This window comes from Parasteatoda tepidariorum, chromosome 3 (genome assembly GCF_982258835.1).
Source record: "Parasteatoda tepidariorum strain Cologne lab strain chromosome 3, Ptep-v5.0, whole genome shotgun sequence".
NCBI classification, from domain to species: Eukaryota; Metazoa; Arthropoda; class Arachnida; order Araneae; family Theridiidae; genus Parasteatoda; species Parasteatoda tepidariorum.
The window spans coordinates 106,006,556-106,025,330 of NC_141757.1; the positions used below are offsets into that span (position 1 = coordinate 106,006,556).

The 18,775-nt window shown below is 28.7% G+C and overlaps 1 protein-coding gene across 6 annotated transcripts in view; it reads right to left on the reverse strand.

The window, feature by feature from the left end:
- Positions 1-16,579, reverse strand: part of pns (DENN domain containing pinstripe) — a 54,422-nt gene extending 37,843 nt beyond the window's left edge. For all 6 annotated transcript variants that reach the window (XM_071184084.2, XM_016054950.4, XM_071184073.2 and 3 more), the window contains exons 1-8: positions 16,278-16,579; positions 13,514-13,623; positions 10,989-11,159; positions 7,483-7,757; positions 4,881-4,987; positions 4,130-4,255; positions 3,494-3,678; positions 1,437-1,776 (exon numbers count right to left, since the gene is read on the reverse strand). In XM_071184084.2, the coding sequence (XP_071040185.1) occupies positions 1,437-1,776; positions 3,494-3,678; positions 4,130-4,255; positions 4,881-4,987; positions 7,483-7,757; positions 10,989-11,159; positions 13,514-13,623; positions 16,278-16,380 (1,417 nt within the window). In that variant the 5' untranslated portion in view covers positions 16,381-16,579. The remainder of the gene's footprint in view (positions 1-1,436; positions 1,777-3,493; positions 3,679-4,129; positions 4,256-4,880; positions 4,988-7,482; positions 7,758-10,988; positions 11,160-13,513; positions 13,624-16,277) is intronic.
- Positions 16,580-18,775: the final 2,196 nt, after the last annotated feature.

Here is an 18,775-nt window from a genome sequence, read left to right on the forward strand (position 1 = left end):
TTTAGAATGCGTGAATGCGAATCCCAACGGCTTTTTTTAAAATCACGTATAAATACGAAAATCAATGTTTGATATTATAAACCGCATGAGCAAATCAAGACCTTGAATTTTAAACTTGCGTGAATACAAATCACAATATCGATTCTTAAATCTCGTAAATAAGAATCGCAGCGTACAATATTCAAATCGCGTGAATAAGAATCGCAACACGCAAATATGAAAAGCTATATTTGATATTAAAATCGTGTGAATAAGAATCGAGATATTAGCAGATTCCAGGCTTGGGACCCCTAAAGGGCTTGACACAAAAATCGGATCTATCTGGAGGGCGGGTAAAATATTCGGAAAATCTTATCTGCTGCGAGTAAAAGGGGAGAAAATAGCTAAAATAAGTAAAAATGAGAAAGGATTGGTAGCTATGTAGTTTGAATTTTCTGTTACTCTTTGAAAATCGGTGAATTTTCAGAAAAAGTGGAATACTTATTAAAAAAAAGTGAAATTTTTAAAAAAATCTGAATTTTTGATAAAAAAAGCTGAAATACAAGAGATAAAAATGAAAAAAGCAGAAATCCGCTAAAAAGCGGAAAAATCTCATCCCTGTTTATACCTTTCAAAACCAATGTGCCCTATTTATTCATAAACCTGTTTTTAAAGCTCCTTAAAAAGTTCATATTTTTTACACTTGGTTCTTTATCTCTTCTGGATTCTTAAAATGTTTTTTTTCTCCCCTTGACATCATATAGAAAAGTTTGCAATGGTAAAATTGAAGAGTTTAAAATAAATCTTTTATTGGATTGCAAAAAATTTGAAATAAATATATAAAGGATAATTTTAGCCTTACTAGTCTCCCCTTAATTCATAAAACTGGTTTTAAATTCCTAAAAAAAAAGGCTCTGCTTATTATATTTAGAGCTAAACTCTTTCTTCCTGATTCTTAAAATATTCTTATTTAAAACATCATACAGAAGAATAATTATCTATGGTAAAAATGTAGAGCTTAAACATTCTTATTTTAAGTACGAACCGCCCTAGCATTAATTTTATCTTGGACCCAGTATGGCCTAAAATTGGCTCAATATGGGTCCTATATGAACATGCACCAAGAGATCAATATTGGGATGTCTAGATTTTTTAATATTGGTTCTAAATAGGGCCAATATTGGCCTATATATGGTCAATATAGAACCTATATGGGCTGAATAATGAATATAAAACATCGGAAGAATTTGACAACTCTATATAGGGCTGATATTGGTTGTAAAGTGTCTGTAAAATATCAGGCAAATCAGCAAATTCTATATAAGGCTAATGTCGGAAAATAATGACCCTTTGAAAGTTCATTGAGCCAAGATTTCTGAATATTGGTCCAATGAGGGACCAAGTTATTTTGCTGCTAGGGTAACTGAAAAACATAATAGAAAGAAAAAAAATTTAACCTGTCTTTTTGGCAAGAGCTGCAACTTTTTGTAAGGCTTCACTTTGTTGCAAAACATGACTATGTGTACTGGCAAGACTACTATAGGAGCTTCTGGCACTGCTGTCAGAACTGCTTACACCCGAATCCCCACTATCAAAAGTCCAGGAGAGTTTTCGAAGATGATTTCTTGAAGATCTCTCATTTGAATTGCGATCTAGACCCTTCCCAGAGGAGGATACACCAAACATTTTCATTGTATCAACTAATTCTAATACTAATTCATTTCTGGATGGAAATCTTGGAATGTCTTCTGGAATTTCGACCACCTGATTATCAATGTCAACACAACATAGGTTGGCCTGTATCAAACAAAATAACCACAGCAATTAAAACACAGGAAGTATAATTTCAAACTATGAAATACATACATAGCTGCTAACATGGATAGGAAAAAATACAGTAGATTTTACAAAATAATATAAATTTCATGATAACTGTTCCATAATATACTAAATATTTTACATAAAGGGAATTTTATGGATTTTTGTTGTCATCAAAATACAAAAACTTTTATAAAACTTGAACTGTTTTTTTTAAGCTAACTCATAATTTTTAATACTAATAGGCAAGTAATTTATTACTGATAGTTGAAATATTTTTTTATTAGTTAAAAAAGGGTGTTTTAAAAGAAAAAAAACTTTTAGAACAAAAAATAAATAAATTAATTAAATGAACTTTAAAATAATTACTATAAATGAGGCCTGCTTCATTATGTATTAGTAATACTTATTCAAATATTTAAACAAGCAATAAATTGTGTAAAAATTCTATTTCAATAGGGATTTTTTTAAGGAAACTTATTAAGTTTTAGGAAATTTTCTAAAATATGCAAAAACAAAATTTTTTTATTAAACCAGTAGACCAGGAGAAACTGGCAAAATCCAGTAGTCTATTAGTAAATCCAGTAGAGTTGGAAGCGATGTACAAACCATAATATATTTTAATAGTTGAGCTAATGACAAGGCACAGAAAGATAAAAAATACATTAAAATTTATTCCTTTATAATAAATAATTCCTTTATAAGGTTGTGAGAAGTATATGCATTGTGCCCATCTGCTAATAACATTAAAAAATATTTTTAAAAATACCAGTTGTTTGCATAAATATGGGTTATGGTGAAGGCTAGCCTGGGTCAAGGAGAGAGAGGTCAATACTGGGGACCTATTTTTTCTTGAGTTTTATGTATTCATTCATTTCATCATTTTTCATCGAGTTCATTTGAACAGAGAATTTATAAATTTGGTTTTTTATAATTACAGAAGTTTAAGCTTATGGCCAGTTCTTTAGAGTACATAAAATTTTAAAAATCCCACCCATCTTTAAAATAAAAAAAAGAGGATCTTAAAATAATTTTTAGACTTTATTTGACAAATATTAATAAAAATATAATAGATATAATAATTATAACAATATAATAAGTAAACAATAATTTTAATTATATAATTAATTATAATACAGTAGGGAACCGATTATCCGGAACGATCGGGACCATCGCTATTCCGGATAACTGATTTTTCTGGTTTTCTGAATCGCTACAAAAAGCCGTTTTTTTTATTGTCAAATTCAACTAAAAAAATATATTTGGAAATAATCTTTAAAAGAAGAAAAAAAACGATGAAGTAATACACTAATGATTGTTTCCAAAATGATGGTAAGGTTAACATCTTTCAAAAAAGAAGGAAAAATCTTGAAATCTTATGAGGAGAAAAACATTTGTTTTTTCAAAAATGGCGGGAAAATTTATCGAATTTCGTTCCGGTTATTTGGTTTTCCGGTTTTCTGATTTCCGGATAACGGGTTCTGTACTGTATAATAATTCAATTTTTAGGTAATAAGCAAAATAAATTTTCAAAATCAAACTCAGACCAAAAAATATTCTATCATAACATTGCTCGAAAAAAAAATTCCCTAGATAAGCTAATCAATCATTAGAAAATTGATTAATGTAAAGTGTACAAAAATGCTTTCTTTTGAAAGTAAAACTTTCACCTATTAAGAAAAATAGATTCTCTTACTTCGCATGGGATGGATAATTGAGCTCGTTCTTCCATGCCGCAACACAGTCCCATAATGTATGGGACAGGTGCATCAAGGAAGTGATGTAAAGATGCAGGCAATATTGGGACGTATACATGTTGCCAAGTGAAAGGAAATAATAACATCACAATACATTCAGCAACAATCATCAACTTATCATAATCTGTAGATATATAAAAAAATTAATAAATAACTAAAATTTATAATAAAATATTAGTACCCAGAATTTTTCAAAAACATCTATTACTAATGAGCTATGTTAGTTAGTAAAACAAAACCTTTAAAACAAATTCAGGAAAAAATATTGGAAGATGTACATGTGCATCCAATATTTAAAAATTTCATGTTCATGCAACTTATAAGTTGTATTATAAAACAAAACCGGCTTTGCTTACAGTTATCTAATGCTATTGATATTTTTCTCAAATCGCTATCTAATTTTAGTTTATATCAAACTTTTAATTTTTTTGAAAAGTATTTTTAAAAAATGAAAACCATAACATGAAGCATAAATAAATTCTTTAAAAAATATTAATATACTTATAACAATTAGAATTTTAACAGAATTTAATGTCTAAATAAAAGATAAAAGGAAAATAATATACATTATTTACCTGCAGAAAAAAGGAGAACTTGATTTTCTAAAAGAACACTGGTATATAATAATATGACGTTATCAACTCCCAATGTGGAAAAAAGAGTTTGATAAGAGTACTCAAAAAACGGAAGTTCACATGGACCTAAAAAAATAATTTTGATACTTTTAAATTGTGAAATAATCACATAGTACTTTAAGACATAATATACCTATATAATTTCAATTCATACCATATGAATATTTTAAACATAATAAATGTATTCAAAATACTTACAAATATTATAAATATATTAAAATAACTAACTGCCTAGAAACTTCAAAAGATAAAAAGTCTTTAATCGAAATAGTCTACAGTCAGGACCAGATGTCAATAAATTTGTTGATAACCTTAATAAAGGCATAATAAAAAATTTTGCAAGAAAAAAATGTTAGTTAAGCATCTTGCTACCAGAAGGTGCATTTGAAAGATTGGTAAACAGTGTCAAGAAAAGAGCTTTATTTGATCATCAAGATCATCAGTGCAGCTTTGCACAATAAACAAAATCCTTTACTTTCAGAAATTAGAGATACACAATGTAAAATGAACAAAACAAGTTACCAATTTATATAGAAAAGTTTGTCGCATCAATAATAAGGTAATAAAAAAAAGATGCCAATTTGGGATATTAGAAATGGAATGCTTTATTTTACGAGTATAAATTTTTGAATCATTTGAATTTCAACAACAGTTAAAATATTGTAAGGACTTTCAAAATATAAATAATTACCTGGTCTTTGGCACAAAACTTGCTGACCAAAACAAGTAAATTTTAAACTTCGATTAGGAGGAGGAAGAGGCACCTCAAATAAAATGTTGTACACATAAGATTCCAAACTATGCATCAAAAATTGAAAAAGAAAATAAACATTATATTAAGCATAAAAAATATTTTATGAAAAAAATGAACAAAATTTTTTAACACATTCTTATTAATCACATAATTTTTATCCAGTTTTACTCAATAACAAGCTACGTTAGCATTGTGCGATGCAATTTATAAAGTTAAGTTTAAGAATTATGAAGCATTAAACAAGAAAAAAAACTGTAATGATTTAACACTGCTGCATTATCAACAGAAATCCTAATTTTATATCTTAAGAATTTTTTTTGTAACATATTCTTACGAATTAATTTATAATATGACGCAAATATAAACATGGTAGAACCTTGATTACTTGAAATAATTGAGACCGAATTTATTTTAGATAAGCAAAATCTTCAGATTATAACAGTATATCATAATAATTTACATTTATGAAGAAACTTTGAAAATCAAGATAATTATTTTTTAATTTATTGTACATTTTATTTAATTTTAATATGAACTTTTAATCAATTTTTTTGTATAATAAACTATTAAAAGAGACATTTTATATCTATATTTTAATACAATGTTAGTATCTACAGGGGTAGAAATTAAAAAATTTCACTGGTCCTAAAGACCAGTAACGAAAAGATATTACTACTCCATACACATTCTATATTAAAATTGTTTTTTTTCTAACGAAAGTAACAATGTGAATTTATAATACGGAGAATGTGCAATGTCCTAATTATTATAAAATATGCTTTTTCGTAGAAAGAAACACAGATCAAAACATGAAACTGTAAATCAAAACACTGTATCATCCATTCACAATGATAACTGGCCCAGAGGACCACTGTAATGTTGTTGCATCACGCTTGCATTAAAATTTCAACAGCATAACTTGATTACCTTAGTTTCCCTTTCACACACCCAGGGGACCACTGTAATGTTGCCGCATCACACTTGCATCAAAATTTCAACAGCATAACTTTATTAACTTAGTTTCATAGTTTTCATTAGAGTAATAAACTTACTAGCTCACATTAATTTATTTTTCTCAGATTTATTCATTTTTACCATATTGGCATTTAAATTCTTAATTGATATCTTTATATTGATTTTACTTAGCTTAACTGCAAACAAGAGAAAGTTAGCCGACTTCGGCATGCCTGCTTGCTCCGGCATCTTTTCTTAAAGAATCAACCTTTTACATACAATTAAACTTTTAAAATAATTCATGTTTTAATTAATTCATTCATGCAAGGCGCTTCCTCGCAGAAAAAGGCACAGAAAAGGCAGGAAGGAGGGTAGGGTACGTAACCAAATTTTTCAACAAAAAATAAGCACCTTTTAAGTACTTTTTAAGCACTCAAAAAATATTTTTAAGCACTGTACACAAAATGCAAATTAATTTTCAGACTTTACATGCTTAACATAAAATAACCAGTTTCTGACAAAGAACTCTTTGCTTGGTTATATTAGCCATTATAAAAAGGTCAAGAGGTTTTTCAGTTCGATATCAGAGGGTGGAAAATGATGCCCGAAGTTGAGAATATCTTACAAAATGCATGAGAATGCAAGAATCTCACCGAACCCAGCTCAGTATATACATTGCGGAGCCACAAGTATTTCATCAAAAATATTAAGGGATTGGTGCTTTCATACGATATGGACCAACGGGACGTCGAAATAGATTGTGGTTAAATGAACTGTGAAAACGTTGAATAGAACAATGTGAAAAGCACGTTTTTGAATAATATGAGGCGAAAATCGATATGGTCAAGAAAAAAATTTAATTTTGGAAAAGGGAAAATTAAGAACTTTTTTGAAACATCCAATGAAAAAAGCACCTTTAAGGGCTTTTAAAAAATGAAAATAAGCACCTTTAAGCACTTTTTAAAAACGCTACACACCATGGAAGGGCTGTCCTTCTAAAAACACTAAGGGAGGACACTGTGTAATGACTTGTGAAAAGTTTTAAAAAAATTTTTATGTAAAATTCAAACAAAGTTTTACTCTTAACTCTAATAAGAATTTTTTAATTACAATACAAATCTAAAATTGAATGAAGCAAAAGATAAAAATAATCAATACATAAAAAGAATAATTAGAATTTTGAGTTTAAAAGCAGTTATTATGAAGAACATGTAAAAAGCTATATTTAGTAGAAGATATTTTTTCCCCGTCCTTTGAAGTAAATTATGATTTTATCATAGTTCATAAAAAAATTTATTAAATTATCACCGTTTCACATAAATACATTTTTCATTTTGGATTATTTTAATATATCCTGTGAAGATACATTGTAGAGGTTAAAGATCAGTAATAACATATAAGTCAACCTATGGACTTATACTTCGAAATTTAAATACAAAAGAATCTAAGGAGGCATTTCATACAAAAAAATATAAATCATTTATAAATTCATAGATTTTATTTAGCTTTTTTAAACAAGACTTTGTACATGTTAAACATTAAAATAAAATACTTAGAAAAAAAGTAATATAATAATAGAGTATACCTCATGGCAGGTAGATCCCTGGTCATCACCTGGTTATGAAGACCTTCAAGAAACTTTCGGCAAGTCACAACCACAGGAAGTTGCGTTATTAAACAAATACATTTTGTAACAAACAAAATATCCCTTGACAAATCAAACAATGCACCGGAATGGTTATGTGATGATTGACGATTATTAAGCTTAAAAGAGCGAGGAAGTGAGCGAGTACTGCCAACATCAGCAATGCCATGGACACCTGGTACTTTACTACTGCTTAATTCAGTTAAGTGCATAGCCTAAAATACAATTAAAAGTTAAGCACTAATTACACTATAACAGATAAAAAATAAGTGTTTATATAAAGTTTTTATATAAATAGCTATTGAATTGAAAGCATGTTAAAAGAAATACACCAAAACATGCAAATAAAGTTGAATTAATAACATAATTTAAGTCTTAAAATGTAAAGAAGATTACATTTAAAGTGGATCATATGGGTTTTATAAATTCTTAGCAAATAATGAAAAAAGTGAGTGATCACTTTTTGTTATCATTACTTTTTTATTCAAATAGATAAGTATTCATTTAATGATGTATTGCAATCTATGACTAATATTAAAGAATATATAAGTAAAAAAAAGGAAGAAAATATACAGCAAAATACTTTGTAAATATTTTATTATTAGTCATCAGATTGCCATTATCTTTATAATTAAAATTGGCAGGCTATTTTAGATACTTTGCTATTATAAAATTTAAAATTTGATCTGTGTAAAGAATAAAAAGCATTTTTTTTTATTAAGAACAGAGATTAACAAAACAAAAAAGTGAAAATAAATTAAAAGACTTTTGTTTTAATAACACAGAAATATCATTACATTTTAATAGGATTCTACACAAATTATCTATAAAAAAAAATTAATTTCTAAATTGAATTATTATTACTCTTCAACAGGGGTGCAGATTATGTCCGATTGCACAAATAAGGTTCGGGACAAATTCAGTCTACTCAGGAGGAAATTTTTGGTCATTTTTTCTATAAAAATGAGGCTAATCTTTTAATGTAATAAAAATGCTTAATTTAAAAAAAAAAATTGGAACAATATTTCGTTAAATAAGGCATAATAAATATGGAAAAGTTATCATTTATATATCAAAATATACATTTTTAGTTTTTATTTTAACACACAATTCCTCATGCCAAATCAACTTACTGTCTAAAAAGAAAAATAATATTTTTTGGTAAGTTTAATAAAGCATAAATAATGGAATACCTCAATTTCTTTACATGTTAGTTTGAATTTCTTAAGCTTATGAATAAGACTACAAATTTAGTTTTATGAATTATTATATATATCAATATATACCCTATTTCAATATATTTTGATTTCTATTATTTTTTACACAAATGCTATTTTATTCAAGAATTTTGTAAAAAAAATTATTATTATTTTTTCTTTTTTTTGTAAAATAAAAAGTCATTATCAAAGAATTTTAAGAATATACAAACTTTACTTTCTAAAAATATTTTTAAAAGTTATAGAAACTATAAAAAGCACTATAATTTTGGGAGAAATTTCAAATAAACAAAATTTGCTAAGGGAGAAATAGTAGATCTTCAAAAAATTTCTGTGCCCCTGCTGTTTAATGGAGTTTTAACATAAAAAGATGTCATTGCCTTAGCTCATTACAAGTGAATAAATCTGTTATTTTTTGTTATAACACACTCAGCAAGTTCATTGCAGCAGATAAAACTGAAACTTGATCATACAAATGCCAATTCTAAAATACAAACAAATATAGAATGCTTTATATTAACAATAGAAAATATTATTTGACAAATTTGCATCAAATTCATAGGAAAAAACGACAACATGAAAGAGTCATTCACATTATATGTGTCAGCACAAATATTAAGATAGAAGCAAAACAGCTAAAATTAACTAAAAAGAATGAAATTTATACAATCTTGGGGGCAACACTCCATTTACAGGGTGGTTACAAAATGCTGTTACAAAGAATCATTTTATTGTACAGATATTAAATAGAAAATGATAAATTACAAACTATGATGAACACTATAAATGGAAGTTTATCTTAAAAATATTTATTTGAATTGACCACCATTATCAACGATTACTAAAAAAATAATATCTTAAGCCATTGTCTGATAACAGCACGAATCACATTAAGAGGAAATTTGTCCCATTCATGCAATCAAGAAGCTCTGTGAGTGTCTAAACCTCTGCGCTGCTTAGCATTAACTATAGACAGAGTCCCCCTAACACAGTAGTCTAAAAGATTTAGATCCGATGAAGAAGAGGGCCACTCGTCTTGCTTAATAAATTTCGAACAATTGATATGGCGCCATGCCTGTGTTGTTTTGGCTCGGTGTTACTGAGTAGAACTTTGGTGAAATATCCACTTGATTTTGTGATACACTCTGTCACTACAACACTATAGCCCAAACCCTTACAGAATTTTTGTTCTGAAAGCATTACACAGTTTGTACACTTTCAGGTATATCATCAAAGGGTGTTGCAATATACAATATTATTTTTAGCATTATAACTTTGCTCGGTGGAAAATATTTTCTCATCAGAAAAGATTATTCTGTCAACACTTTTGTTACCGGGCTGGTAAGGCAATTTCTTACATTTTTGTAACCTTTTTAATTTTTCTGCAATTGTCAAACCTTGAACTTTTCTTTTGCGATTAGGGCAAAAACCCAGGTCTTCCTTTAATATAACTTGCAGAGTTCTCTGACTCATGTTCTCTTCAGCAGCCATTTTATTAACAGAGCATTGTGGATTCCTTCGTATCTCTTCTTGAATTGTTTTAATGCGCTCTTTTGTAAACTGAACGCGGACGACCAGATCTGGATCGATCTTAACAGCTATAAGTGTCTAATAATCGATTTATAGTTCTATATATAAATGTTTTATTAAACATAAGAGATTTTAATTGCTTGAAGATTCCACTGCAGAAAATATGCGATCAAAAAGCTGTTCGTCTGCACTTATAGAAAGTGCCACACACAAGAATTGGGAGAGAAAAATTGTTTCACTAAACGATTAAAATTAATTCCTATTTTTTTTAGTGTCACAGTGTTTAATAACCACCATGTAGGAATGTCGCATTCGCAGGCTTGTAACTCAGCAGCAAATAACTCAGTTAAAAAAAATCAAGCAGTTCTAGTCATTTTTAAGAAAATACGTCTTAGTGGGATTTACACTTACTATAACTTTTAATAATTTAACTTTTAATAAGTTTGAAAAACTTTTAGTTTCACAAAATTATTAGAACTGCTTGAATTTTTTTAACTGAGTTATATGTTTTTAAAGAATATTTTTTGAAATATGATTTATAAATGGGGGATTTGTAGCAGCATTATTTAATTTGAACCTGTAAACAATATACAGAAATTAATTCTTGATAAAAGAATTAAAGAAAAATTAAACATTTTAAAATTTTTATACAACTTTAATGATATGTATTTTTTGTGAGATTTTTCAAAAATATAATACCTGAAGAGTATGCATGGCATCACATATTTTCCTATCATTGACCTCTTCATAGAAAGTAAAGCATTGACCATATGTTCGGGAGCCATCTTCCTTAGTTATAATGAAAGAATGGAAATATGGAGCACGTTTGTGTTTTTGCGAGCGAAATGTAAGCCCTTTTGGCAAGCACAGCTAAAAAACAATAGAAAAAAAGTAAAGCACTAATATTTGTTTTAGTCATACACTAATAGTACAAATATGGGACTCACAATACTTATTGGTTATAAATATAGAAATCATGTTTTAGCATTAGTTTTCCAAGTTGTCTCCAACTCAGCACTAGTTTCCATATTCTGAACTTGAAAATTGACATGCATTGCCAAATTGTCAATATTTATAAATATAAAGCTATATTTCTCAAATTTATTATTTTTACACAAGGAATTTTGTTACCCAAATAAAATTTATCAACACTCTTAACCCTTTCGAGCCGACTGTCACATATATGTGACAGCAAGAAACGCGCTCACTTCCCGGCCGACACACCCGCGTGTCAGAGAGTTTTCTCGTTCACCCCCGACCGTCACATATTTGTGCCAGCGTTTCGGAACGTTTTAAAAAATGAAATTTCTTCCAAAAGATGGCATTGTATGTCCTTATGGTTTCAGATACATGTAGATTTGACCTTCTACTCAAGATGAAAGTACATTCACGTGGTTTTTAGGGGAAGGAGAGGAGGGGGGAATGTTTTATGAGGGCTCTTTAAATTAGCACGTGATATTTATTTACAGTAAGTAAGGGAGTTTTTTTTATCTCTCGCTACTTTCGATTTTCGGATTAGTTTTTAGTGGATAATTAGATCTTGTAGGCTTGAATTTTTTTTCTTTTTACCGTTAGAATGTCGAAGCGTCGAAAATTTTTAACTGAGCTGGAAATAGAGGAAATTATGCGAAATATTTAAACTTATTAATATTTATATTACATTTAAACAAGAAATAACTTAAGTAAATAAAGTATCCATAGAAATATATATAAAGCATATGTCACTTAAATACTCTACAGAACAATATTAAACAACTCGCTGATATTTCGGTAATTTCATGGAATTAGGCTTAACATCGAAAAACCCTCCGGCCCTGGGGAGACACACGCTAGAGAGACTGCCGGCCTCAGCGGTAAGCGGGCTTTCGCGCTTTGCGTCGCGAAAGGGTTAATAATGCCATATTCAATAATTATTGTATGTATTCTCAATATTATATTTTTGATATGTTATACTATTGATAAAGATTTAATTGTATTTCCTAATTATGGTTTTTCATTGATGCTAGCAATTTTGCCATGTTTTATATATCTATATGTATTATTGATCGTCAGGGTCAGCTAGAATCTGACAATGTTTCTACGAGTTGACCAATTTGGCTTCATAGTCCCTAAATAATCAATAATTATTCAACACACTTTTTGTTTAAATTCAACATTATTTATGTTATTTAAATTCTCAAAAGGAACGATAGAGATGAAGATAAAAAAAAATGGTTGATGTTAATGATATTGCCAATAGATGGGACTTTAGAAAATGATGTACATTAATTAACTCAGATATGGCACTATTGGCTCTTGAAGTTATTGGCACTATTTCTTTAACTAAACGCTATTTTGATATAGAGCATAATTATAATTTTCCCAGATTGCACACAACTTAATTAAAAATTTACTTACAGAGACATACAATCAAAAGATAATCAAAAGTTATACAAATAATTTATGAATTTGGAAATACTACCTCACATTGTTGAAAAAATATGTGTTCTGAAATTAATAAAGATGATTGTGTCTATTTGCATTACGGATTCCTTTGAAGATTTTGAAAATGTAATTTTGATGTGAAAGAAAGATAGAAAAATTGTAAAGTGCAAGGTAATAGTAATAATGAAGGTTAGATATCCCCATGTCGGTCGCAAAAAAAAATAATGTTTAAAAAATTTAGAACATGAATTTAATGCATTACACTCTTATAAATTACATTATAACACTGTATAGTAACATTGCTATAATATTTTGCGGAAATTTTGCTTTTAATTTAATTTTGTGTAATATTTTGTTTTTGTGTCAGAATATTTTGCGAAAAACTACTGTAGCAAATAACTTTAATGGCAAATTAACTTTTTTTTTAAATGTTTTATTGAATTGAATAAATGTTAAGAATTCTGATGCAGACTGAAAAAAAAGTACGAAATCTATCTCTCAAAAATAAAAATGTTATGAATTAATAATTATTTTAAAGAATTGATGCAGCTTCTGCATTAGTTTGCATTATCTCGTGATGTACAGATCCACTGATAACCTAGGATTAGCAGTCTATTATAATAATTATTACACACACGCATGTACATATACATCTCTAAAAATAAATTTTGCCTTAGGCCCTGCTTTTTGTTGGGAAACCCTGTTTTGAAAAAATCTAAAAAAATAGAGAGTCGTCCTAAAGTATAGTGCACTCACACATTATTAATGTTGATGTTAATTAGATAAATATGTTTGCTTACCATGCCCACTGCACTTTTGTCAAAAGGATTCCATGGCACATTTTCAGGATAATGTGATAAAACTTTTGACCGATAAGGTCTATCCAATGGAGTACAGTGCAAACTTTCACCTAAAAACAAATAAAAAAATGAATTATATACAAGGTTAAGTTTATAACATGCCAGAGGAAAAACTTTCAATAACCTACTTTTTTTCTTATGGTACATCGAACAATAAATTTTTTAAGAAAATTTAGAACATTATGATTGCTATTAAGAACACATATAGTTACATATTTATTTTAATATGTTATTAAATAGAAATGATAAAAAATAAGTTTATAAAAATAAAGGATTTTAAAGATTTTATTTTGTTGCTGATATATCCATACAGCATTGATATTTTTTACAATACTTTTGTATATAACTTGAAATATTTATCTAAAATTTTTAATTAACAATGAACTAATTAAACAACCACTGTTATCCTGTTGAATTTTAGCTTTCATTTAATTGAAAACTCACATTAATGCAAAACACAATTATACATAAGACGGCATTTTTAGTAATCAGGGTCACTGTGTCACAGGGTCGCATGCAGGAGCAAGTGACCAGTTCAGCACTGTTTTAGTTACTTAGTTATAAAAATCCATTATCATATTTTGTCTAATAATTGTAAGTCATTTTTGTCAAATATTTTTTACAACTTTTAAATAAAAATTAAAATTTTATGCTTTAAAATTTATTTTTTCTTCTAAATTTTAAATAATTGAACTAACATGAAAATCCAACGTCACCAAAGGTGAGGGTTTTTGAGGTCTTTGACGAAAAGGTTTTACACAATACCCTGATAGTAAAAAATATGGCAAAAAAATTATCATGTGTCCAAAACTTACCAATACGATTAGATACAATAGTTTCAGATCAGGAGGGCCTTCAATCAGTGTCCAAACATAGTCTAAAACTAGTTCTGTGTTTGGACATTGATTCGTCATTATAGAACCAAAATTATAGCAGAGCATGAAATATCATTCTTAAAGTACTAGCCAGACTAAAATTTTTGCTCCTACTATTTTCATGAAAATTTATAAACAATTTTCAAAATTTTAACAAAGGCAGTACGAAAAACTTTTTGGGGAGATTTCCATATTGTGATCTACGGCAGAATAATTGCCAAGCCATGGCAACTTCCGGGCAGCAGCCAGCGAGAAAATAAAAAACATCACAGAAAGGGACCAATTCAAAAGGAGTAACTGGTAACCATCCCTGGGAAAATATTGGTATGTTTTTTTTTTTCAAAAAAAATTTACAAGTTTAAATACGGAAATATCCCCAACTTTTTGTTCATTAAAACCATAGAAGAATATAAAAACGAGAAACAGCTGAAAATCACAGATATCAGTTTTAAAAAAAAAAGATGTTAACAGTTCGAATGTTATCGACATATTATTAAAAATGATTAATAGATAAAGAATGTTAGAAAAATTAAGACATCAGAAATTTTCTTGTAATTTTAACACTTCATATTTGTATACCAATGCCTTTTGATATTCAACAATTTTTTCTTTAGAAGGCCAATCCAAGGTTTTCAAAGGTGCCAAAACATGCAGAGGTGTTAACACATCTGGTGACATAAATTGCAGTTTTTTTGTGATGCACATCTTTACATATTTAACTAATATCTCTCTTAAAGTCCGAAACTATTGCATTTTGCCCTACTTCAAAATTTTTTAATTATAAATTTTACGCTCTGACTATAGTATTTCTTCTCATGCGGTACTTTTAGTGCTTTTCTTAGCTTCAACCATACATTGCTGGACACGAAATTAACAGAGGTTTAGACCACTAAAATCTGGTTCGAACAACACAAAAAAAATTATCAGTGGTTTGGCAAAAAAAAAAAAAAACATGAGATAGAATTGATTTTTTAATCTGTGCTTTTGAAACATACTTCATTATAATTATTAAAGGTTCTCTTTACTTATTAAGATAATTTGCCTTTAATATTTTTTTTTAACATTTGATTTATGAATAAGCTATCAATGTAATTTTAATATTAAATTTCATTTTTCTTTTTTTTTTTAATTTGAGAGAGGAATGAGGAGAATGGACCAAAATAAATGTAGACAGATTAGTGAAATTTTACAGCTGGTTAAAAAAAAATTTTAAAATTTGGACCCCGTATTCTATTGGAACTTAATCTCGTTAAAAAAATTTATGTTAAATTATGTATTGTAAAAAAAATTATGTATCTCGTTAAAAAAAACAACAATGCAAAAATATTTTGATGGGGAAGAAAGCAGACAAATCAACAAATGAGGAAAGTTGTTCAAAGAAAAGTTTTAATAAGAGAAAATGATATTTAAACACATTAAAACGATAAGATAATAGAGGAACCCTATAACGATTTGTTTTACGATAAAACTGCAGAATTCTTAGTATTGTTTCTCAAGAGATAAAACTGGCACATCGAAATATTATTTATATTCTAAGCTGCACAATATAAGCACCATAAAAACTAAGTACTACTATTTTTATTCTAATATAAGGACAATTGCAAGCTATTTATAAAATGATAAAAAAAATATATACATGAAACAGAAACAAAAACATATAAATTTTTAACATTGACCGTAATCTTCATTCAGAGCAACACTAAGCAAATCAAGGATTTGCATGATATTCATAAATACCAATAAATATTGGGCCACAGATTCGTTAGAAATGAATTATTGTTTTTATAACTAAGTTGATTAATTTTTATCCCGTTTTAACAAAATAATACCTGCTAACTGATCTGGCTCCAGGCCAGAACACAAATCAAGTCCACATATAACAAAATAATCAGCCAATCGTTTATCAACCAGGGGAGGAGGTGAATCAGACATATTTTACTTATTTATAGTTTTTAAAGTCATCATGTAGTATTTTTTATAAAACTAACTAGCAAATCCTATAACACAACTCGCCATCTTGTTTACAGCCTAAACGGGCCTAAACAGAGGTTTTGAAACACATTTGCGCATGTCAATCACCCCCATGATTAAAATTGTTTATTGATGTGCGTCAAAAGGAAAAAAGCAATGTGCGATTCACGCAACCATTGGCGATCGAAATGGGCTGCAGGTGGCGTCGAGCAGAACTCTCTACCTATGGCAACACTTCACATGCTTTCCCCATTAGCATGTGGAAAGTCATAGAGAAAGGAAGTACATTAGTCTCTCTCTTGATTTTCATATATATATTAAGATCTTTTAAATTGAAAAACTATATGGAACTGAAAACTGCATTAAACATAGTTCTAAAGAAAAGTATCACGGAAATTTTAAAAAATATTTTTATTGAATAAAAGTCCCGCAGGCGACTGATCGTTAAGACACGGTTCTCATCAGATCACCGAAGTCAAGCATCACTGGCTGCGGTCAGTGTGCGGGTGAGTGACCCACTTGGATCAGTCTGCGTAGGGACCGAGGATGTGCGGTATTGGTCCTCGTTAAACTGTGCTACCGTAAAGTGCTCGACTTCGCGCGCAGGTCGTTGGGCTACCGAAGCGGGGGTGCCATCCCCTCTGCAGAGGATCAAAATTGTGATGGCATGTCTTCGGATCATCCTCAGGGATGTTTCCCAGACCGTCGCCAATAGCCCATTGTGCAGCTCTAGTGCGACGTAAATCAACAAAATTAAAAAATTATTGAATAAAAAGGGAAAATATCGTAGTACATTCCTATACAACTGAAAAGAGCTCTAAACTCGCAACCATTGAACGAGCTAGGGATAGAAAAATGACGTCATTTTTGCGTCACGTTTCTACTTCTAGCGAAAACCTGCAACCTCGCGCTTTCGAACGGATTTTGCTAACGGGCTGCGATCTTCATTTTTCCTCCCATCTATCGGATGTCTTTCACCTAACAATTTGCTGGTGAAAGCGATTCGAATAGGATGCATTTAACGCTGGGATTAAATTAGATTTTTGATTTCAAAGATAATTTATACCCACGTATTTTAGGATTTTTTACAAGCATTTACTTAGATATTTTATGAATATATTTCAGGCATCTTTTTTTCTCTCACAAATTTATTATTTCATATAATAAATCTTAAATAATTAGTTTCTTGAAGAACTTATTGTAAAATCTACAATAATCTTGCACAACTTTAAATAAAACGTGAAAATTTTTTTGTTCCAAATTTTTGCGTATTCTTCGCCATAATATGCTTAGTATAATTATTACCGTGCTTTTATTAACTTTTATTATAACTACCTTGTAATATTTTCAAAATATTCGATGAAAAAAATGCATCATAGTTTAAAGGAAAACTGGTTTTTTAGTAAAACTTTCCAATTTTTTCTTTAAAAAAATTGGTGAGTTATGACTGAGATTAATACAAAATAAATAAATAAGATTACTGTAACTAAATCGTATATAATAAAAATAAGAATTACTATAAATTGTATACTTATTTTCATCGTTTCCTGGTAAGTATTTTTTAGTTTTGAAAGAATTAATTTCAACTAGAATTCAGCTATTCTGTTTTTAGCTACATATTCAAATTCATATCAAGATCTTACAATTATAAAATTTTGCTGTGTAGTATGTTATCTAAAAGTAATGAAGGGTTAAACTATGTATCTATTATTGGAGAATAAAGTTTTCCAGCAAAGAACATATCATTTCGAAATTCTACGGATTTATAAATCAGGCAAGTGTAATCATTTTTAAAATAAAAAATTTGCTTTTAAATATTTTTTTTTCTCATTTGATGATAGTTCTCTGCAGAATGGTTTTTTACGTCTGATTAAGAACTATAAGAATAAAAAGAGAAACAATATGGAAGTTTCTTATTTCAATATGAGGAGTTTTTAAAATCGTTTTTTTATCCTAAGAATCCTTTATTTACCGTTTTTTAGTTTATAATTTTTTGATAAAATTGTTGTTAAAATAATTGTTTTGAAAAATTAAATGGTATAACATTACGTGTTGATGTATAATTCTTGTATAGTCTAATGTTTGAAATAATATGATTCAAAAAAGTATAGAATAAAAATTCGGTACTTACGTATTAATGCCACCGCAACTTCAGATTTGGCGGTTTTTAAGTGTCACCAATCTACACCTAAAATTTTTGCGGCAAATCATAAAATAAAACACTTTATTTAAAATCAAATAGTTTATCGGATTTCAGTGGACAATGGGCAAAATATTTCGCTCCTGAAAAAATAAAATTGCATCTTGTTCTATTTTTGGAAAATCCCAAAGACGCATTTTCGTAGCACTAAAAAAT